General features: G+C 38.8%; 1 protein-coding gene across 8 annotated transcripts in view; it reads right to left on the bottom strand.

The window, feature by feature from the left end:
- Erc2 (ELKS/RAB6-interacting/CAST family member 2) overlaps positions 1 to 24,503 on the bottom strand; it is a 973,754-nt gene that overhangs the window by 497,730 nt on the left and 451,521 nt on the right. For all 8 annotated transcript variants that reach the window (XR_007212331.1, XM_048355798.1, XM_048355799.1 and 5 more), the window contains exons 9-10: positions 10,507 to 10,647; positions 8,106 to 8,246 (exon numbers count right to left, since the gene is read on the bottom strand). Coding sequence is in view for 7 of the 8 variants with exons in the window: in XM_048355798.1 (XP_048211755.1) it covers positions 8,106 to 8,246; positions 10,507 to 10,647 (282 nt within the window). In the remaining variant the exon portion in view is untranslated. The remainder of the gene's footprint in view (positions 1 to 8,105; positions 8,247 to 10,506; positions 10,648 to 24,503) is intronic.

The raw sequence follows: 24,503 nt of genomic DNA, 5'->3' as shown, positions 1-24,503 counted from the left end.
TAGAATAACCACCAGGGCCACAGTAAAGAAGGTATTCGAAACTGATGATAAAACCATATTATTTGTCTAGGACTAAGAACAAAGGGAAGAAAAAGGACTCCACTGATGATAACCTGTGAAGAGTTTACAATGACAAGATGAACACCCCCAGCCACACAGTTAACTCCCCCAGACTGCTAGTTAAGCTGCAGAAAGGTAGTTATTATAAGAAATAATTAGGATTCAAAGGCAAAAGGTTAGTTTCCTAAAAAATAGCATTAGACTGTCACTGAGTACAATGAGAGTCTACAGTAAAGAAGGTACAAAAGTAAGAGGTTCATTTGTTCTCGGGGGGGGGGGGGAGGAATACTTGCAGAAAAGCTTTAAGGCTTAATCCCTGTTTATTCTATTGGAGTACACACTGATATAGAACTCACTGTAAATTTTGTCTATGTAATAAAAGCAACCACAGTATAATTCACCAAAAATGTGAGGGTGGCCATATTCAAAACAAACATACCAGAATAAAAGACTCTTCCTATCTACCAATAACTGGTTACAAAATAAAAGGAGAAATAGATTATTTACAAGAACAACTGAAAATATAGACATAGTTTAAATAGAAATACTGTAAGGCTCATAGAAGAAAAAAGACAAAATATTATTGTTTAAAAAAAACCTTAAAATCTTAAAAAAAATTCTTAAATGAAATTTGTGAAAGGGGAAAAATAATTACAGAAATATATCAATCACGATCAACTCACTGTCAAGAAATGATTATAGTTCAAATTAAATCACCAGCAACTGTGTTTTTAACTGACAAAATATCTGGAAATTCAATGAAATGATGAGAGAAAATGAAAGAACTTTCTAATAAAATGAAAAAGCAAGAGTCAAAATAATTACAGTAAAATTTGTTCTATTACACATTTTAAAATATACCATTTCTACAATGGTTTATAGTAAAAATTTTTAATATTATTAAGTGTTGGGCAACTGTGGCACCTGTAATCCTTACTATTCAGGAAGCTAAGATCTGACGACTATGGTTCAAAGCCAACCTGCCAGGAAAATCCCAGAAACTCTTATCTCCAATTAACCACAAAAAGCCAGAAGCACAAAAGGTGAGCCAGAGCACAGGGTATGAAGCTCAAGTCTCATGAACAGCACACAAAAAGTCTTTTTAATTATATAAAGTGCAACTTATGGAATTGTAACACTTTTGTATAACAGACAAACAAATAAATAAATGAACTGATGTAAAATAAAAAGTAAATAAGGGTTCATCATTATATTTTTGACCCAATAAGAAAGAGCTAAAAGTGACCAGCAGCTTAGACAGATGCACATCCTACAAGAGCTTAGTAACCAACAAATTAATACCATAATCAGTGGTAAACAAGGAATTATTTGATAAACAGTGCTAATTAGCTGGTAATTTAGAAAAATGTAGTTGGATCCTCACTTCTTAATATTGATTAAGATATACTAGAAGTGGACTAAATGTTTGGATTGATGTAAAGAATAATAAAAAAAAATACTTGACTATAGGTGAGCAATGGCTTCATTCAGAGAATGGCTTCAAAGAAGAAAGGCAATGAGGAACTCCTAAAGAGAATCACAGGTCAAGAATCGTGAAACAGTTCCCTTTACATATTAAAAAAAAGTTTTAAAAAGTAATTTCTACAAAACTGAGCAAAGTTTTGAATAAAGCACAGACTACCTCATGTGCACCAGTGAACAAACTAGTAAATGCTAGACAAGAGCTTTAAAGATGTAAATAACCTACAGAAGAAAAATATGAATGTTAAAAGCTGGTTAATGTAATGAAAAATTTAACCCTCATTATTAATTGTAGAGTAGAAACTTAGAAAAGAAAAAACAAACATTCCCTCTAAGCATTGTCAAAGTTATCTAAAATGGTAATATGTGAGGCCGAGTGTGGTCTAAAGGCCCCATTTAATGAGTGCTGTGACATGTGTGCATTCACAAAATTTCTATGAAATGCAATGCAGCAGGAACTGTTGGGAGCTTCTTAAAAGCACTAGCCCCAAAGTAAACTCATTATGAGGAAAGAAGAGAAAGAGGGAGGAAGGAAGGAGAGAGGATCTAATATAGAAAGATGCTTTTCAGAGCATTAGTTATACCATTAGAATAATGGGGGGGGGATGGTGATTGAAATTTGTGGAATAGAGAACAGTTTATCTCTAAGAGTATTCCGAAAAAATGAGAAAATTTTAATAATTTGTGTAAAAACAAGTGATAGGAAACTTAAAAAATACCATTACACAATTTGGTTAAAAGAAGTAGAGTATTAGGTAAGGAAAAAATGAGAAAAGAAAAGAACAGGAAGGAATTAAAAACAAACAATAGGAAGGAAGACAAAGGCAAGAAAGAAAAAAAAGAGATGATAGGGAGAGCACAGCAAAAACCATACAAAAGTTCCAAAGGCAAGAGCAACTCAGTGTTCTTTAGGATTATCTCCGTAGCAAGCTATCCTTCCCCACCCCACACCTCAATTTCTCTTATATTCTCCTTTATTTTCTTAAATTTTCAACTGGTTATATATTACTTTTAAGACTAGAAAAACATAATCATTTTTTTAAACTATTAAGGATAGAAAAACCATCATTTTACTTCCCTCTGGGTCAAAAATGAACTGGACTCTGAGAATATCTGCAGACAGAGGGAGTTAAAATAATGAGAGTTGGCCATTTTCCAGGATGCCAAATCAGTGGCTTAGCTTAATTAAAATGGGGAGGAAAGTCAGTCAAGGACTTTTGAATTTGTTACTTAAAGTCTGAAAAGTTTTAGACATGCTAGCAACCCATCACTGGGCTGAAGTGAAGGAAAAGTTGATGAGGCCATGTCATCAGTATGTCTGGAAATGGTCTCAAAGTTAACAAAGCTATTTCTTTGATCTTACCTAGCTAGACAGAGATAGTAAATTTCTACTAAGGTCCTAGTGACTTTTTGTTCTTATAGGAATAAGAAATCTGTTCCTCATATCCCCAAAACAGGAAACTTTGATTGATTAGTTTTGCTGCTCCATTAAAATCCATACCAGAAAAAAGGTTAATAAAAATGGTCTGTCAGGACTTGGGGAATTCTGTTTGAAAATATGAAATTTGTTGTGAGGAAGGGTCAAATCTAACTAAATGTAAGAGTTCTGGAGCAATGGCTTAACAAGTAAAAGTTTATTGGCTAAATTGTTTCCTCTATCCCATGCCCTTTCCTTTCTTTATAAATAGGAAATTTATAAATAGGATGTAAAGATCACATATGTCTAGTGATATATTCTAGCCACCTTTATATAATATACCTCCTGGTAAGCTACTTGAGTTCACAAAACAAAACAAAAAAAGGTTTGCTATTTTAGTAGTATGGGCCATTCTATTGTACTGCATACGGACCATTTAACAATTATTTTCATTAGTTACCTAGTTTTTGTACACAAACTGTAATCAGAGTAACTGTTTTCTATTATTGGGATACCACATAATAACTTGTCCTTAACTCAATGATGCTAAAAGAAACCACAATACTGTTAGACATTTATAATCTCAAAAAGCATAGCCCTAGTTTTACATTTAAAGCTAGTTTAATATCTAGCTTGTGACCATAACATAGACTCAATTGCTGGCTATTTTATAAATGCTATTCTTGTTTGTACAGGTTGGTGTGTTTTTGAAGGATTCGAGGAAGTATTCTATGAGCCTACATATTCATCTCACTTTCGGTTCTCTATAGCCTTAGAGCTGAAGTTAGGAAGGAGGGAATATGAGAGCTGATAATATTTCCTTGAGCTCTTAACTTTTAACTTTCAAAAGAAATGGCAATGGCCTCTGAATAGGTCTTTTCTTTTGACAGAATGGAAATGGGAAGAGACTAATAAATATTTTCAAAACCTCCCCATTATGGTATAGTGTGACATGTGGTCGATGGATCCTCATGCTTTGATATGTTACAGCGGGAACTTTCAGAAATGACTTACTGGGTTGTACATCTGATTGAACAACTGCTCAGCTTGCTACATGGCAAAGGTGGGGAGGCATTGAAGCACAGACAAGGAAAGAAGGAAAGACCCAGAAAAACAGCATTAGCTGAATAAATCCAGTGCATTCGCACAAACGAGCTGGTTGTTAAAATAAGAAGAAATTTCAGTTTCTAAACATTCCACAGTGAAAGTGAGAGGCTCTAGGGAAATACAAATGTTGTCTTTGGCTCCTAAAAAAGAATAGCTGGAATATGAAATTTAAGGTTTGTGTTACTTTCCCTTTGTCAAGTTAAAAAACCCATGAAATAAAAAAAGCTGTCCGCTTTTGATGATACATGAAGTGAGGCCTCCAGCCATGAATCACAAGTACTTTTGCTCAAGCCAACAATGTTAGTACCTAAACTTCAGAGATGGTAATAATAAAAGATTAATTAACTCTTATCAGTTCTTCTTTAATATTAACATAAGCCTGACTTTTCTAGTTAGCCAAACTTCAAAAAATATAGACTAGCTAATGAAACATTAACAAGAGCAAAATTTTAGCTAGAAGCCATTATCATATTAACTTAAAGAGGAAAAACAAAATGTAGTCAATAGGAAGACTGAAGGAAACTACAGTATTGTCCACTCTTCACTCCTCATTAACACTTTATGCTGTTAATTCAGAATTAGTTTTTGAAAATACCCTTTTCTGAGTGCTTTAGAAATTCTGACACCTGTCATTTTCATGTAGTCATGTAAGTAAATGTACTGAATATTATTTTAAATAGGACCCTCAAGTTTCATTTCTCAAACACCTGCACTATTACCTAGGGGTTTGATATCAAAGTGTAGAAGGTGAGATAATGGAGAAATTATTATATCACTCTAAACTGAGATGTGCCCTTTATGAGATGCAATTCGTATTTCTTCAATTAAGTAAATAATGATATTATTAGTTGAAAAATCCTCCTCAAACACAACATGCCTTGGACAAAGTATTGAAGAGCACAAAGGACAGTAGTTTTGATTGCTGTTGTTTAAGTGATTTTTAATTATACAAGTCCATTGATTTCTACAACTTGAGCCTTTCAAAAGTTTTTATGATGCACATGTCAATAATCAGATTCCTCACAAACTTGGGTGTCTACTTGAGATGAATGCATTGAATTTTGAAGTATAATATATAAATAGCAGTGAGGCATTATTTGGTTGGCATTGTTTAATCAGCCTCATTAATATTAGGAAAGAGTTTCTTAAACAAGAACATGTACATAAATTTTTTAAGAGATGGGATGAAATATGTCAAGTTCCTTTTTTGCCTGTAACCAGTTTTCATCACAAAATACTTGAAGACATCTTAAATTTACACAAAATAGGAAATAGTGAAAAGTGCCTAATGTGTTCTTCACAAACTTTTCTGTAAAAACTATTTACCAATGTCAATTACTGTCAACTAGACAAAAATATGCTAAAATCATTATTTGGATTTCCCTCTCACAGGCAGGCAAGATTTCTGTTCAATGAAATACATCTATGATGTTATGCGTATTTTATGGGCAAAAGTACCTGGGTTCTCTTAAGCAAAATTCCACTGGAAATTCATTGTGTATTTTTGTCATATTGAAACTACTGTGTCTTCAAGTTTCATTCATTTATTTATTTATTTATTTTTGGCCAGTCCTGGGCCTTGGACTCAGGGCCCGAGCACCGTCCCTGGCTTCTTTTTTGCTCAAGGCTAGCACTCTGCCACTTGAGCCACAGCGCCGCTTCTGGCCGTTTTCTGTATATGTGGTGCTGGGGAATTGAACCTAGGGCCTCGTGTATCCGAGGCAGGCACTCTTGCCACTAGGCTATATCCCCAGCCCTCAAGTTTCATTTATTAAACCTTTATATTTAATTCAAAAGTCACATACCCTTTTAGTTAAAAGGTGGCCCAAACTCTCCATAAGCTTTTAAAGTTGTTTATTTTTCCATGAGTAAATGATATGTTTATATGTACATTCACATACTGCTGGCTTATATTTTCAAATATTTCATGCAGATCTCAGTTCTTTTTAAGGTGATGGGCACTTGAGGTTTGCATGGAACTATTAATTAGCAGAAATTAAAGACTTACTGAATTTTTTCTAACGTTTGAATTTAGTTAATTCTAGAAAGCCAAAAATAACAAAATAGCATCTGCAGATTAGGCATAAAAAATACTTAAGTTATCATTACCTTATTTAAACTCACTGTTCTATGGCCTTAGAACATAGTAGAAGCAAAGATTACATTAATACTTAAAATAAGTATTTACAAGTATCTTTTCATAAATTAAATAATTCCTCTATAGTATGACAACCATATTTGTCACTTTAATTCTGGTAACATTGTAGAATATTAAACTGCTGTCAAGAATAATACTAAAATATTTACAAGCTTGGTCTGTGAGTTCCAGCAAATGGTGTGTACCTAAGAACCTAAAGAAAACACACACTGTAAGTGATCTCTTGGGCAAACCACAGCTATGTTGAAGGAAACTATATTGAATTACATAGATGTTGATTTATTAAACTAATCAAGTTATGTACATGGGAGCTATAATCATTATATGTGAACATCTTCCTTTTAGTTACTAGAGTATTTCAAATCTATGAGTGGCTATGAGAGGATTGTGAGCGTGTATCTGCAGAAATCATAAAGTTTAGTGCTCTGATCTCCATGGCAACTCATCAGTGCTGAAATAAGACATTTTTCAGGCCCTGCTCTATTTGACATCCTCCCTGACAGTTGTAGAAGGACAATGCAGAGGACCAGCACAGGGTAGGGGCCACAGCATCTCTCTCTTTTAGAAAGTCATCTTTATTTGCACCTTATGATCACAAAATTGTTTCATTTTAAACTATATTGAAGCTGATTTCTTGACATGCATATGCATGTATATCATATTTTAGTATTCATTTATTTGTATCAAAATATATTTCATACCTCAATGCATAACTTGCTAAGATAATCTTCATTTAAATATCATCAAATGAGCAACTCTTTCATATACTGTTCACTATTCTTTCTTGAAATGAGAGAAAATACTGAGTGAACTGTGAAAGGGACTTCAAAATACAGATTTTTTTCCATTTTTAGAGATTTAGTCTATGTGTTTATCTTTTTCCATACTAACACTTTCTTCATGTGAAAGTTCTCATGATAATTTCCTAACATCCTGTGTAATCATATTTCGTTACATAGCATATCATACAAAGTAGAATATTAAAATGTTAAATATCCAGAATAATTTCTCTATAGGCTGTGATTTCATCATATCCTTGGCCATTATTCTAAAAACTCCTCATTCAAGTGTGCTAGGAATTATACATAGTCAAGTTGCATTATATCCTTAATTTGAATGTTTAGATTCTTATCGATTTTAAATAAATTTGTAAGCTATCAAAGGGGAACAAAATGCTTAAACTCATAATGTTATGAGTTTTATGTGAACAATGAGTGCAGACGAACCAAACAACATAGGGAAAAAGTCTGAGGAACAATGCATGACTGGAAATGCACTTCACAAAATGTTTTGATCAGAGAAAACATGTGAATGCCACAATGTAAAGTTCTTGTTCCTTTTCCAAAGCTTCCTTTTATATAATACTTTCCTAGACAGTAAGGTTGTTGTGGGTTCTATATAAATAGTCACTTTACAAATATGCCTGGGATTTGACTATGTTGGTGAGCTTCTAGAAATTAAATGTTTGCAGAAAAACTTTTCCATGGTTCTAATACAAAAAATGGTCTTTTTGAAAGTAGAAAAGTTTATCAAAGTATAGTAGGGTCACCTGGACTCTTTGCTTTATTATAAACATTTCCATTCATCTCTTTTGATAGTTGAGATTTGCCCAAAGAGTAATGGCTGGATTTTATATTTTTCACTTCTGCTACTTTTCTATTTTTCAAGTTTTCTTTAGACAGGAAAACTAAGATAATTTTTTTAGGTTCACAGACAGATTTGGTGTAGACTTCTTAACAATAATGTTAAGAGTTTAATTAATTCTTTTATCAGCAGAGAGAAAAAGATAAGGAATTTATTTCCTTTGAAGAAATGTCTTTTCTTTCCCTTAAAAATCCATCTTAAAATGAGTGTAGATTTTATTCCTAAGACTTCACTTACCTTTTTTAACTGTGCTTCCAATTTGCTACATTCCTCTTTCTTTTGTTCGATGGCTATTTCTAGAGACTTTAATTTGGAGTCTCTTTTCAGCCCTGCAGAGGCTAATGAAGACGCATGTTCTTTGAGGTCAATTAAACTAGACTGAAAGAAAAAAATAAATGCTGGTAAGTAAAACACTACAATTTCCCTAGCAATGTCTTCATTCTGAATACATTGACATTATACATAGAAATAAGGTATCTATTACACAGAAAAGGTAAATACAGCCTTACAAAGGTAACAATAATGATTTCTGGCCAGGAAATTAAAGTTGGCCAGCTTATTGAACAGAACAGGACCTAATTGCTGTAGAAACACAAGTGACCAAATGGTGTGGTCATTAAAAGTACTTTTCACTTCTGAAAGTCTTGATGATGTCCCAAAGTAGTCCTTATATGTCATGGTAAAACATACACTCAAAACTTTCTGGGCTGGGGATATAGCCTAGTGGCAAGAGTGCCTGCCTCATATACACGAGGCCCTAGGTTCGATTCCCCAGCACCACATATACAGAAAACGGCCAGAAGCGGCGCTGTGGCTCAAGTGGCAGAGTGCTAGCCTTGAGCGGGAAGAAGCCAGGGACAGTTCTCAGGCCCTGAGTCCAAGGCCCAGGACTGGCCAAAAAAAAAAAAAAAAAAACTTTCTGTTTATAGTTTTGCTGCTGTCATACAGACCAAAATGAAAGAAAATACCAATTTGAATGCTTACCCCACAAAGGGAAAATCAAATATCAAAGAAGTATTCTATAACTTTTCATCAAATTCCATTTCTGTGACAGAAAAATTATCACTAGTTTTACAAACATCTTCTGGAGAATTAAAGATAAAAGTATTTTCAACTTTAGAGTAAATTACTCCTAATTTCCATCTAAATTTAACAAAAAGAATGGATCTGACTAACTCAAACAAGACTTACGTTTATCAGTCCAGTTATCAGCCATGTCTAGAAACTAATAGTTTTTCTGTATTCTCAGAATTCTAAAAATTAAGAAATAAATATTCATATATCTTTGGGTTACCCTAAATGGACAATCTTTATTCCCAATTATGAAATAGCTAACAACATCTAACTCTGTGATGAAAATGTTCCAATTATTCCTGAAGTCAGTGGGGTACATTTTATTTTTATCCATTTGCTGCCCTGAGGAATACACTAACACCATCATAGTCTCTCAGTCAATAAGGATGTTATCTAATAGTTTATGCTAGGATATTGCATGGACACAGGAATGAACGTGATGATGGTCATCATCACCCAGCAAGATGCTCCTTCCCAACCACATTACCTATCTTTGTTTCTCAGTTCAGGAAACACAGCTCAAATTATTTGAACATCTTGCCAAAGATTACCTAGCTGTTAAAGGTAGAGAATTCTTGAACCTGGATTACAATTAATTTCACTAGTCTAGAATATCCTACCTTAATTAATAGTGGAAGACTTAATAATCCAGTTGTTTTTTCATATTGAAGACATACTATCACCACAAATAAAGTACAAGTTCCCTGCTAAGTACAACTTGAAAGTTCTTTACAGATATTTACATTGCCATTTCTAATGGCCAGCCTTATTTTGACTAGACTACACATCTCAGTTATTAATCAAGATGTTGTCACAAAGGCATTGTGTAGCCATGACCAACATCTGCAGTCAGCTGAGAGTAAGTACCTGGGTGGTCATGAGTCCATTGTTATAAGCAAAACTCATAGGAGGAGAAATTCCTCCTATGGGTTACAGCATCAGTTTCTTCCTCAGAGTTTTGCTTGTCCTCAGCCTATTCTACACAGTTTAGACCTTTCATTAATAAATGTCTTATAAAAACACAAGTGGCATTTACTTCTGTATTTGTTTCCTACTTCATGAGAACACTGTTTACTTACTGTAATATAAAAATATTCCACAAGAGGTGGCACATTTAGCCTACATCTTTTGTGTCGAGCATGCAATGTGTCACAACACCCAGCATAGAGATATTAGGTGATCTATTTGTGAGAAAGCAGGCAACATAAGCATTAGCACATGAGAGACTCCCAATCAAGTGGAGTTGTTATCCTTCTAAACCAAAGGATCATAGGACTCTGAAAATAGATTATGTCTCTTTCTAGCACTACAAATGTGGTGAGGCACAAGAATTTCAGGAACTAGCACTGTATACACAGAGAGCAGAACAAAGAAGCAGTCTGTAGGCATCAACAATGAAGGAAATTACAGGAATATTTTCCTATGAACTAAAGCAACTTTCCAAGAAAGGTTCCACAAGTATCCACATGATGTCCTAAATTCCCTAAGTTTTCCAACTAAGTCTCTATTCTCTCCTAGCTACAATGAATATGGGTTTGTGAGACTATCAAGTCTCCAAACTCACCTCTTTCTCTGTCAGTTCAGCTTGTAGAGCATTGACCTTCTCCTTCAGGTCTTTGTTCTCTTTTCGGAAGGATTCTATTTCTTCTAGTCTTTCCCGATCATCTCTCTCCCGCTGTTCTTTCAAGCGCTCGATTATTCTCTCCTGTAAGGCAATCATCAAAGCAGTGGGGAGAATTCATTAGTGCATACATGTCAAAACAAGAGAAAATAAGCGACAATATATCTCACAAATGCTCGTAGGAATCAATACAAGAAACTGAAAATGGGGTGAAAAGAAAGAGAAGCTGTATATGGGCATTTATGAAAGGCAATCAATACAGCTTTTGATTTGCTTATAAATTATAACATCCCAGAATTAAAGCTCTGAGGCCATACTTAATTTATGGGGGAAACTGGGAAACTCTTGAGAGCCATTCTAGAAGAGGAAGGTTCAGGCACCAAGACTTCACACTTGAGAGAGGAAGATGGCGCCGCCACAGTAGGGAGGCACCCCGACTCGCTCCAACTGAATAGCGAGCTGGGAACTCCAGCACCCAACACCCCATCAAGAACCCAGCAAAACCAGCAGCCAGAAGCAGTGGAGAAATGCAGAAAAACAAAAAGGAGCAAAATAGAAGAGCCGAAAACCTACACAGAGCCGGAGAATCTACGGGGCACTCTCCCACCACCAGCCGGCCCTGGCCCAAACAGGGCCAGGCTGGGAAAGGGGACCTGGCGATTGGCAGACCGACTGCCAAAAACTCACACCGGAAGCACAGAGTCCAGACACCAGGGACTCCATGGACACCAGGGAGAGTGCAGACCAAGACACATGGCGATGGTGGCAACGGGAAGTTCGGGTCCATACTAGGAACAGACATAAGCGGCTGGGGAACCCAGCGGTGCAGAAGGGGAGAGCCGGGGACGCCAACACGACCTTTCGCCACACCACAGCACTCCACCCCCGAAGGACCAACGGCGGCACGGGACACACACACACAATCCAGGATCAGTGAGTCCCCCATTACCCCCTCCCCCAACGGGAGAATAGCTATCAGAGACCCAAACCCTACAAAGAAGCTACTTCTCCCTCCCTCCCCCTCCCCACCCCGAGGGAACAAAGAACCACCAAATCTGGCGGGGAAGGCCCCATCAGACTCTGGGAAGTCACAGGAGTTTAGCAGGGGAAGGGCTGAGCAGCCCCAAGGCCACCCAGGAGTCTGAACTGGCCACACCGGCTCCGCCCCCTTCCCAACAGGGGCCAGGGGATGGCAGTGCAAGCCCCACCCGAGGCGCCGGGACCGTGCGGACTTTTACAACTAAAATCACAGGCGCTGGTGGGCAATACCAGCACAGCAGGGTCACCTGGGCCTGATCACACACCCCCCTCGCAGCGGAGGTGCAGTCTGAGGGCAGTAAACGGGACCTGGAGAGTTGATCCCACTGGGTCCCACACATACCGCCCCCCACAGCAGAATCGCAGGAGGGTGCAAGCACAAACCAACAACCCGGGGCTTGCTCTGGTAGGAGTACCCCACTCAGGTGGGCAGGGCCACAGTGGCAGCGCCCGTTGTAGTGGGAGCACAGCGCACAGGTGGGTGGGGCCCCCAGCGACAGCACCCGCTCTGGTAGGCGTACCCCGCTCAGGTGGGCGGGGCCACAGTGGCAGCACCTGCTCTGGTAGGTGCGCCTACACAGGAGGGCAGAGCTCTCCATCGGCCCGTGCTCAGTCAGTTTGGCACATTTTGCACAAGTGGGTGGGCCGCCCCATCAACAACACGGGCCCCGTAGCGGTCCACACAGGAGGGCAAACTGGCTGAGAGGTGAGCTCCTCTGACCAAGATACAGAGTGGAAAAAAGAACCAAAGAAGAAATAAGCCTCCATGCCACACTGAATCAGCGACCAGCAAACCCCCACCAGGGGCATGCTAGGGTCAGCACAACAGAGCGGCAGGACACTGTCCCACGTAGAGAGACACAGAACCTACCGGACCCCAAGTGCAAGGAGAGTGACCACCTCAGCAACAACTGAGAAGGACATACTGACCCATTGGGAAGCAAGGTTCAACAGCCAAACCCAAACCGAGAGCCAGGACACCAGGACACAAGGCTCCCACTGATGGACAAGCTGGAACCAGCACGAAGTCAAAACAGGGAAGCCACCCACAGATCTCCAGATGCGCAAATCACAAAGAAATATAACACAGTTCATCAAAGGGCAAGCCAACTCGCCAGCTCCAAAAAGCAGCATGACTGAAGAGGAGATGGAGAATACAAAAGCACATGAGGCCATGTTCATAGAAATGATGGAAAGCGTCAGAAACAAAATCAGAAAACAATTCCAGAAGTTTAGAGTGGAAGTCTTGAAGGACATCCAGGAAGCCGAGAAAGAAATGGAAGCAAAAATGGATACAATGCAAGCCTCCGTTAAAGAAGACCTTAACATCCTGAGAAGTGAAATGCATGAAAAAATAGATTTAAAATACAACTCTTTAAAGGAAGAAATTACCACGATCAAAGCTGATCTGGCAGCCATAAATAGCTCTCTGACCTCCATAAACTCCGCAATTGAATCCACAGCACAAAGAATTGACCATATGGAATCCAGAATCCCTCTCTTTGACGATGAAGCAGCCGACAAGAACCAGAAAATTACCACACTCCAAGAAATGGTGAAGCTTCAGGGCAGACTAATCCAGGAACTACTGGACAAAGACAAGAGATATAATCTGCACAGAACTGGATTAGAAGAAGGAGCCGAATACCAGAGCAGAGGGCTTCATCATATTTTCAATAAAGTTACTGCAGAAAACTTCCCCAATCGCACAAGGGACCTCATCCAGGTAACCGAAGTCTATAGGACACCTGGCGGGCCAGACCCCAGAAAAGCCACCCCAAGGCACATAATATTCAAGACTTCAGATCTCAAGAATAAAGAGCAAATTCTGAATGCAGGCAAAGCGAAGAAAGAAATTTACTACAATGGGAAGAGAATCCGAATAACAGCAGACCTCTCCACACAAACCTCCCAAGTGTAAAGTGAGTGGAAGAACAACATCCAAGTTCTACAGGCCAAGAATATGCAACCTAGGATTAAATATCCAGCGAAGTTGGAGTTCACATTCGAAGGGAAAACCAGATCTTTCCATAGCAAAGAGGATCTAAAGGAGTATGTGAATAAAAAACCAGCCCTACAGCAAATTCTAAGAGGGGAATCCCACCCAACAGAAATCGTACAGGACACACAGACAGAAACAGAAAGAAACTACAATAGCCAGAGCCCAACAGAAAGAGCAGCTCACTAAAGACAAGAAAAAAAAAAAAAAAGAGGAAAAACAGCCCAACAAGAAAATGGAAGGAGAAAAACACTCTTATCCTTGATCTCTTTGAATATAAACGGTATAAACTCTCCGATTAAGAGGAGCAGACTGGCAGAATGGATCCGCAAACAAAAAGTTGGCCTCTGTTGTCTACAAGAGACCCACCTAACAGCAAGGGACAAAAACAGGCGCCGAATAAAAAGGATGGAGCAAGATCTTCCAAGCAAACGCCCCTACCAAAATGGCAGGTGTAGCCACCCTGATCTCAGACAAGCTGGACTTTTCATTAAAATCAACTCAAAAAGACAAAGAAGGACACTACATTTTAATACAAGGAAAAATCCGGAATCAAGACATCACGGTGATAAATGTATACTCACCGAACAAAAGAGGCCCTACATATGTCAAGCAAATTCTAACAGAATTACAGAACAAGATAGACACAAACACAATTATAGTGGGAGAGTTTAATACCCCACTCTCTCCAAGAGACAGATCCAATACCCACAGGATCAGCAAGGGAGCTGAGGACCTAAGTAACACCATATCCCAAATGGATCTGACAGACCTATACACAATCTTCCACCCTACAGAGACCCAATACACCTTCTTCTCAGCAGCCCATGGATCATACTCCAAAATACACCATGTCATAGCCCACACAAAGAACCTCAGCGAATACAAAAGTATTGATGTCATCCCATGTATTATATCTGATCACAGTGGATTAAAGGTAACCCTCAATAACAAAGGTTACCACAGAGGCAATACACATTCTTGGAGGCTAACCCCACACTTTTATCCAACACTTGGGCCACAGACCAAATTAAAGATAAAATCAACGAATTCATAAGCCACAATGATAAAAAAAATACATCACAAAGAAACCTATGGGACACAGCTAAGGCAGTACTGAGGGGCAAGATCATTGCCCTCAGCACTCACATTAAAAGAATGGAAGCAGAGCAGGTGAATAACCTCACAATGAAACTAAAACAACTGGAGAAACAAGAAATGATCAAATCTAAAATGACTAGGAAGAGAGAGATAACAAAGATTAAAGAAGAGATAAATCTGACTGAAAATAGAAAGACCATTCAACAAATAAATAAGACTAAAAGCTGGTTCTTTGAGAAAATAAATAAAATTGACAGCCCGCTCGCAAGACTTACAAAAAAAAAGAAGAGAAGAGACTCATATACGTAAAATCAGGGACTCCACTGGAAAAATTACAACAAGTACACACGATATTCAAACAATCATAAGGCGCTATTTCCAGAACCTCTACTCACTAAAACACAATAATTTTACAGAAATGGATCAATTCTTAGAGAAGTATAAACTGCCCAAACTGAACCAAGAAGAAATAAATCAACTAAATAAACCAGTAACTTACAGTGAGATACAGGAGGTAATCAAGAACCTCCCAACAAAGAAAAGCCCAGGCCCAGATGGATTCACCAATGAATTCTATAAAACCTTTAGTGAGGAGCTAATACCAATACTCCTCAAACTCTTCCGCGAAATAGAAACAGAGGGAGAAATCCCAAACTCATTCTATGAAGCTAATATCATACTCATTCCCAAACCGGGCAAAGACCCAACAAAAAAAGAGAACTACAGACCAATATCACTAATGAACACAGACGCAAAGCTCCTCAATAAAATATTAGCTAACAGGATCCAGAAACTGATCAAGAAAATTATGCATCATGACCAAGTAGGCTTCATCCCACAGTCAGGAGGATGGTTCAACATCCGTAAATCAATCAACGTAATTCACCACATAAACAGAACTAAAATCAAGAATCAAATTGTTATCTCAGTCAATGCCCAAAAAGCCTTTGACAAAATACAATATCCATACTTATTAAAAGCTCTGGAGAGAACAGGAATAGACAGAACATTCTGCAAAACAATAAAAGCCATATACAACAGACCAACTGCTAACATCATATTAAATGGAAAGAAACTTAAATCATTCCCCCTGAACTCAGGAACAAGACAAGGATGCCCACTCTCCCCACTTCTTTTCAACATAGTGCTGAAATCCCTAGCCATAGCAATAAGGCAAGAGGAGGACATCAAATGGATCCACATCAGCAAGGAAGAAATCAAATTATCCCTATTCGCAGACGACATGATCTTATATCTGAAGGACCCAAAAACCTCAGTCCCCAAACTCCTACACCTAATAAACCATTTTGGTAAAGTAGCAGGATACAAAATCAATCCACAAAAGTCAGCAGCTTTTTTGTACACCAGCAATGTACAAACAGAAAATGAAATTATGGAAAAAATTCCATTTACAGTAGTCAAAAAGAGAATAAAGTACCTAGGGATCAACTTAACCAAGGACGTGACAGACCTATTTAATGAGAACTATAAAAATCTAATAAGGGAAATCAGAGAAGACACAAGGAGATGGAAAGACCTCCCATGCTCCTGGGTAGGCAGAATCAATATAGTGAAAAGGGCCATATTGCCCAAATTGTCATACAAATTCAATGCAATCCCTATCAAAATCCCAGTCACATTCTTCAGTGAAATAGAGAAAGCAGTCCAGAAATTCATATGGAACAGCAAAAGACCTAGAATAGCCAAAGCAATTCTAGGCAAAAAAAAGCAGTGCAGGAGGTATCACAATACCAGACTTCAAGCTCTACTATAGGGCCATCATAACAAAAACAGCCTGGTAGTGGTATAAAAACAGACCGGAAGACCAATGGATTAGAATCGAAGATCCAGAAATAAAACCGCTCTCTTATAGTCAGCTGATATTTGACAAAGGAGCTAAAGACATACAATGGAATAAACATAGCCTCTTCAATTACTGGTGCTCGGAGAACTGGGCAGCCATTTGCAGAAAACTCAAAGTAGACCCAAGCCTATCACCATGCACCAAGATAATTCAAAATGGATCAAGGACCTCAATATCAGACCTGAATCCTTGAAACTACTGAAGGACAGAGTAGGAAAGACGCTAGATCTTATAGGCACAGGAAGAAACTTCCTGACTATAGTCCCAGGGGCACAACAAATAGGGGAGAGACTCGACAAATGGGACTACTACAAATTAAAAAGTTTCTGCACAGCTATGGACATAGCCACCAAAACAGAAAGACAGCCAACCATATGGGAAAGGATCTTTACCAGCACAGCAACAGACAAAGGCCTAATATCTGTCATCTACAGAGAATTCAAAAAACTAAGCCCCTCCTAGCCCAATAAGCCAATTAGGAAATGGGCAAAGGTGCTAAAGAGAGACTTCACAAGAGAAGAAATAAAAATGGCAAAGAAACATATGAGGAAATGTTCAACATCCCTGGTAGTAAAGGAATTACAAATAAAAACAACCCTGAGATACCACCTCACCCCAGTTAGAATGGCCTATACTCTGAACTCAGGCAACAACAAATGCTGGAGTGGGTGCAGAGAAAGAGCAACCCTTCTCCATTGTTGGTGGGAGTGCAAATTAGTGCAACCACTTTGGAGAACAGTATGGAGGTTTATGAAAAAGCTCAATATAGACCTACCCTATGACCCAGCCATACCACTCCTAGGCATCTATCCTAAACAGCAAGTCCCAAGATATCAAAAAGACATCTGTACTTCCATGTTTATCGCGGCACAATTCACAATAACCAAAATATGGAAGCAACCCAGATGCCCCTCCACAGATGAATGGACCCAAAAAATATGGTACCTATACACAATGGAATACTACATAGCGATTAGGAATGGTGAAATATTGTTATTCGCAGCGAAATGGTCAGAACTTGAACAAATAATGTTCAGTGAGACAAGCCTAGAACACAGAAAACAAAGGGGCATGATCTCTCTAATATATGACTGTTAAGAAAGGGAGATGGATTGGGCTGGGGATATAGCCTAGCGGCAAGAGTGCCAGCCTCGGATACAGGAGGCCCTAGGTTCGATTCCCCAGCACCACATATACAGAAAACGGCCAGAAGCGGCGCTGTGGAGCAAGTGGCAGAGTGCTAGCCTTGAGCGGGAAGAAGCCAGGGACAGTGCTCAGGCCCTGAGTCCAAGGCCCAGGACTGCCAAAAAAAAAAAAAAAGGGAGATGGAGAGAAAGGGAGTCCAAGGCCCAGGACTGGCAAAAAAAAAAAAAAAAAAAAAAAGAAAGGGAGATGGAGAGACGGTAGAGACCAGTTCTGTGAAACCAAAAACTTCTTGTCAAATGGTATTTCCTACAGGATTGGGGCAGCGACCCAACAGTATGTAACTAAAACCAAACAACTACTCAACATATAAAGGTCAAAAATTGACCTCTCAGTTGAATACAATAGCTCAAAAGCTATGTATGTACGTTCATATAAGACTATTGTTGACATATTGTCTAATGTCGAAATTACATTTAAAGCCCTAGGCAAATTTTCTTGGACTTGGCCACGTGGCTACTGTATATGTTCTTGATACATTGTACATTGTATATATGTCTACCTGACCTAGAGAAGGGAAAGAAAAACAGGGCGTAAGATATCACAAGAAATGTAGACACTGCCCCACTATGTAACTGTACCCTTTTTGCACAACACCTTGTCAAAAAAATGTGTTCAATTAATAAATAAATTAAATTAAAAATTTTTAAAAAAAGACTTCACACTTGTTGAAGCTTTACATGTACAAGGAGAAAAATGTAGAACTGAGTTTTGGCTCAGCCCTCTTTATTTTGTCTCCTTACTTGGCATCAAAGAGCCTTCCTTGGTTTCTGAAGGGGCAAGAAGACCCAGGTCTCCAGGACATAGGGCAAGACACATAAGAACTTGAGGCAAAATACAGAGTAAATCTACTGTTTATGTATGTGTATGTGTTGTTTTTTTTTGGTGTTGTTTTTCAATGTGTCTGGAAATATTCCCTTCTGTATTTTTTTCAATAGCTTCTTGACAATCAATAGATATTCTAAAACCCTAGTTTGGCTTGAGAAAAATTCAAAGCATTCCTGCATCGAGGGTTTATTCTGTGCTAGTTTGCATAGTGTTCTTAATTAGTCTTTATCACAATCTCCACTGCACAGTCACAACTGGTGACAATGTAGAGGTAAGCCCACCGAGGGCTCGGAGAGGCCAGCTGACTGATTCTGTAGCAGGTGCATAAGAGCCGCAATGTCTGTAAAGCACTGACTCCTTACTTGGGTCCAGGAATTAACAAAAAGCAGAAGAAAAGCTTGTCATCCTAGCTACTATTTTGTATCTATGTCCTTCGTTCTAAGACATTTATTTCACAGGCACCTCAGAACCCAGGAAAGAAGAGTTAATAAAATCTTTATGACACTGAACAGCAGAGCCTTAGGATAGAAAAGACATCCTCCACCCATGAGAACTATTACCTATTATGACGATGAGGCACCTGAAGCAGGAGTGATCATCTCATGGGGACCTAACTGTTCCCTTCATAACATAACCTCTCTGGAACCTCAAAGAACAGTCCCTGAGATGAAAACCCATAAGGCTCCCACGTGATCAATTCTGAGACAATGTACTATCAGACTACCTACTACTACCTCTGGGCACTGAGACACACCCATGACCAGAAATGATTAATAATTATGCATACATACATCTCTGTCCCTACTTTCAGTTTTTAGCCTACTTAAAAATATAGCTCATGTCTGCACTCAAAGATGACTGAAGATGAACTGTCATCATGTATCTGTTCATGTTAATAACTCTTCTTTCTGCACACCTGGAATAGGTACAAGTAGCTAGACCTGAGGTGTCTAGGGTCTAAAACTCCAATTTCAACACAAGGTGACCCAGAAGGCCCAACTGGTCATTCATGGCCTCTGGCACTCAACCACACTGTCACAAACATAAGCCAGGAACAACTCAAGGAGAAATGTGGGTTTATCTGTCTTTGACATTAACAGAAACACCACGCCAGTAGACATGTTTTCTAAAACCATGGATTCTGTCTGAAATCTAAATAAGAGCTTTGGGGGAAGGGAAAAATCCCATATTGGTGAACTTAAGTTAATTTTCTAAAACTGATTTCAAATGATCCAACACTTACGTGTGCTTCCTGTTGCACGTTCACATTAAAAAGTGTTGGTACATGGGCAGGAGATATGCAGCTCAGTACTCAAGTGTGTAATTAGCACACTTAAGGTTCTGTGTTCAAACTTCAGCAGCAGACAAAAATGGAGAAAGACTAAAAGAATTGTTACAATAACTTTCTTAAGGATGCTAATATTAACTTCTATATTCTTATAAGGACACATTTCAAGACAATGCCAGATATATAAGACAACTGCAAAACAGTGTTTAATCCAGAAGGCAGTTATTTTGAATACTTTGCTTATGACTTAAGATCCCCTGAGGAAGCAATTATACTACTCCAATGATAATAATTTATGTATCCAATGCTATCAAAGAGGAAAAAAAGGATACCATTCCTATTTTTTCAACTATTTAAAATCACTCTAAAGGAAGTAGATTATTGTTAACAAAGAATGGATATGGAAGAAAGGGGTCTATTAATTGAGTGTATATGTTCCTCCTTGATTCCAGGTGCAGTCCTATTTTACCTTGTTTGTGACAATTAAGAGTATAGGCTAGGGGCTGGGAATATGGCCTAGTGGCAAGAGTGCTTGCCTCCCATACATGAAGCCCTGGGTTCGATTCCCCAGCACCACATATATAGAAAATGGCCAGAAGTGGCACTGTGGCTCAAGTGGCAGAGTGCTAGCCTTGAGCAAAGAGAAGCCAGGGACAGTGCTCAGGCCCTGAGTCCAAGCCCAGGATTGGCCAAAAAATAAAAAATAAATAAAAAAAAGAGTATAGGCTAGGATAATCATAGTACATAGGAGGACTCTTGAGGCTTTAACCATTGCAGCAACTAAGTCCCTTCTGCTACTTTCTGCTTATAGTACAACGGTCATCTGGTGACCAGGCCATCTCTATTCTGTCTCTTGCACCACAAAGATGTTGGAGTGATATTTCTAAAGCCCCAAAATGATCATGTCACTTCACTGTTTGTAAACTTTTCAGAAATCTATCTGACCAAATCACCTGATATTTTCCTCATTAAGCTCCCTTCAACTGATTTCAGTGGACATTTCCTCAAGGACTGCCATCCAGAAAGCAGTCTTGAATTCTATGATTCTCTTTTAATTTTTTTTGCCAGTCGTGAGGACTGGACTCAGGGCCTGAGCACTGTCCATGACTTCTTTTTGCTCAAGGTTAGCACTCTACCACTTGAGCTATAGCACCACTTCTGGCTTTTTCTGTGTATGTGGTACTGAGGAATTGAACCCAGGGCTTCATGCATGCTAGGCAAGCACTCTACCACTAAGCCACATTCCCACCTTTCTATGATTCTTTTTAACCCGTAGCCTGACAAATTATCTGGCATAAAACAAGAATGTAAACAGGCTGATAGAAAAAGTAGACTTAAATTGTGGCTTCAAAGCAGAACCATAAAATTAAGCACATATGTTAACATCCAGAAGGTGTCATCATTAGGCAAGTAGGCCTATTTACTGCAAGCTTTATTTACTGGGCATTAGTGACTCTTTCACCACCACCCCTGCCAAAAAAAATTTAACAAGTACTATAATGCACTTTTTGGTTTATGGTTGGTTATGGCACTTGAACTTGGAGCCTGGGTTCTACCCCTGAGTTCTTTTTGCTAGTCTAGTGCTCTATCACTTGAGCAAGAGTGCTACTTCTTGTTTTCTGGTGCATAATTGGAGATAAAAGTCTCCCAGACTTGCCTGGCCAAGATGGCTTCAAACCATGATCTCAGCCTTCTTAGCAGGTAGGATTACAGGCATAAGCAACCAGCACCAGAAACCTATCTGATCAGATCACCAGATCACCCTTTAATGCTTTTTAAAGTCACTGATGATTCAGTATACAAAGTATTTGTCAATCACAAACCTAATTTAACTGTCAGCCATGTAGGACCAGATGTCAAAAACATGTTTTGAAAGTCCCTAATATGCCATTGTCTACTTGATTAAAAACTAATTTGCAAAAATTTCAACAATGTGTTCTTATTTTAGCCTTATTTGCATTCATCTGGCTCTGCATAGGTCTAATTCATTTGTGTGTTATCACTGGGTAGGAACTGCATTACAGTTGCCTCTGGCTCTACTATCTGGCTTTCTTGATTGCTTATCTGCAAGGTGCCTACTGCAAAGCCAAGAAAGACCAGCTTTATAAACACTAGGTACTGGTTCTTTTGAGCTTCTGTATGTCAATCCTAGAGCTAAGTCATATTGAGTCTTACTTTTAAGCCATGCTGGAGCTAGAACCTAAGGCTTCTTTCATATTAAGTTAGTTAGAAGTCCTTGACTGAACTACATTACCTGGCTCCCATAGACAATTTTAGCCCATTAAGAAATATCATGTTTTATATGCTCTTAATAATCAAACGAGTTCATAGAAATTAAGAGGAAGAACATTTCATAGGATGCTTAATCCCAGGGTAACAGTAAAGCCTTGATATATTTATCTATCTCATAAAACATTAGCCAACGAAGTGACCTAAGCACCACTTAGGGCAAACTCCTATGTTATTATGCCTTCAAACTCTCTTTCTCTCTTCTGTGTTCCAGGGTTTGTTTATTTCATTTTGGGTATTCTTGGGGGGTGGGGAGATGACGGGGGGCATTATTCAGGTTTGAATCAAGGGTAGGCACTGGGCTGCACCTCTAAGCCCTTTGTTGTGCTGATTATTGAGATATTTTCCTTTTGTGACCCAAGCGTCCACCAGGACCACGATCCAACTACTTTATGGTGCCCATGACAGGTGTGTGACAGGTGTGGACCACCATACCCAGCTACTGGTTGGGAAGAGAAATCTCATTCATATCTATGCTGGTCTTGAATCACGATACTCCCAATCTCAGTCCTCTGAGTAGGTAGGATTCTAAGGTCTGACTTGGGGGAGGGGGCTGTTTGCTTGTTTTTGGTGTTTTGCTGTTATTTTGAGGGCTTTATTTGTTTTCTCAGTGGCTGTTTTTTCACTATATTGGCCAGGTTGGCCTGCTTCACCTTAGAAGCCTCCTATTTCAGTTTTCTGACTGCTAGGATGGGATTGCTAGCATGTCCTTCCATGTAGAGCTTCTCTTCCCTTTTTTCATCTAGAACTTCAAGAGGAAAGCTGATATACCCTTATGATCACATAAGATGATGCTAAGTGAAATGAACTCCATGTTATGGAAACGATTGTTATATCACAGTTGTAACTACTTTCAACGTCCCATGTGTATCTGTAGCTACTACTATTGGACGATGTTCTTGTATCACCTTCCCGTGGTTGTACCTACACTATCTCTGTAATCTTATCTGAGTATATTAGAAACCATGTATACTGGTATTGGAACTAGGAAATTGAAAGGGAATACCAAAATTGAGAGACACAGGGTAAAAAAAGACAAACAACTACAAAAGCAATACTTGCAAACTGTTTGGTGTAAGTGAACTGAACACCTCATGGGGGGAAAGGGAAAGGGGGAGGAGGATGGGGGGGTGCGAGGGACGAGGTAACAAACAGTACAAGTAATGTATCCAATGCCTAACGTATGAAACTGTAACCTCTCTGTACATCAGTTTGATAATAAAAATTTGAAAAAAAAAATGAGGAAAGCTGAGCATGCCAGGAGCACTCCTGAACAACTTCATCGTGCGCATTAGGCCCGGCCTGAAGTAGTCCTGTCTGCAGTTGTCACTTTTTCAACATGTGCTCCAAGAATTTGAGGGGTATAAAAATGCCCCAAAATGTGAAGACACACTTTTACTTTTTGAACTATAACCCTTCCACTGAAGATGCTCAGTGATGTACCTAGCCCAAGTGCTGTTCTATATAAGCATGTACTAGCTCCCCAATGAAATCTCCACACTTCCTTTGCTGGAATATGGCGCTGCTCTGCAAATAACTCTATTGCTTTTCTTACCTGCTGCAGGTAATAAAACTTTCTCTACTCTTTTACTTCTTGGGTGTGCTTATTTTAGGCTTTGCATTCAACAAGATGGGAACCACTGTGTTTCGATGTAAAAGGACAGCAGACAATGATTTATGAACTCACAAAATTTTACTAATCATTTCATTTTCCATGCTATGTTTTATTCTGGACAACATGTTCAATTCAATGTGAAACAAAATAGAATTTGTGAGGGGCAAAGACATTTAGATGTAATAGTTACAGGTACAAGGGTTGAAGTTGTCTTCCTATTGTCTTTGTCTTATGTTCTACCCCATCGATAGATAGTCCAAGGAAAGCAACCAAGGCTCAACCACGGCTAATTTAAAATAGTGGTGGAGACTTCTTCAAGTGCTTACTTGAGAAGTTAGCATGTGCCACAAATGATTAATTCAACTCATCCAGGCCTAAGAATACAGAGCAATGCTGTACATATCCAAAATTGTCATTTCTGAGCAAGCCGTTTCACATTGTTAAACACATTTATAACGTTTAAAATGGGACAAAATGCCATGAATTTAGAATTTATCTTGTCACAGTATGATCTTACACTGCAGCAGAATCTCTGGCATAGTCAAATATCAAAGGTGCCTGAGGTTCACAGCAAAGGAATGGAATCAGAACCTCTGATAAAAAGGATCCAGGGAATAAAGAAGATTATCTGGATGTTACAAATGGGTGACGTCTACCAGAACCAATCTTAACATCTTCAAATCATGTACTATAGAACTGCCTGTTCTATGATAGA

Source organism: Perognathus longimembris, chromosome 10, assembly GCF_023159225.1.
Source record: "Perognathus longimembris pacificus isolate PPM17 chromosome 10, ASM2315922v1, whole genome shotgun sequence".
Lineage (NCBI taxonomy): Eukaryota > Metazoa > Chordata > Mammalia > Rodentia > Heteromyidae > Perognathus > Perognathus longimembris.
This window is presented reverse-complemented; position numbering and strand designations above follow the sequence as displayed.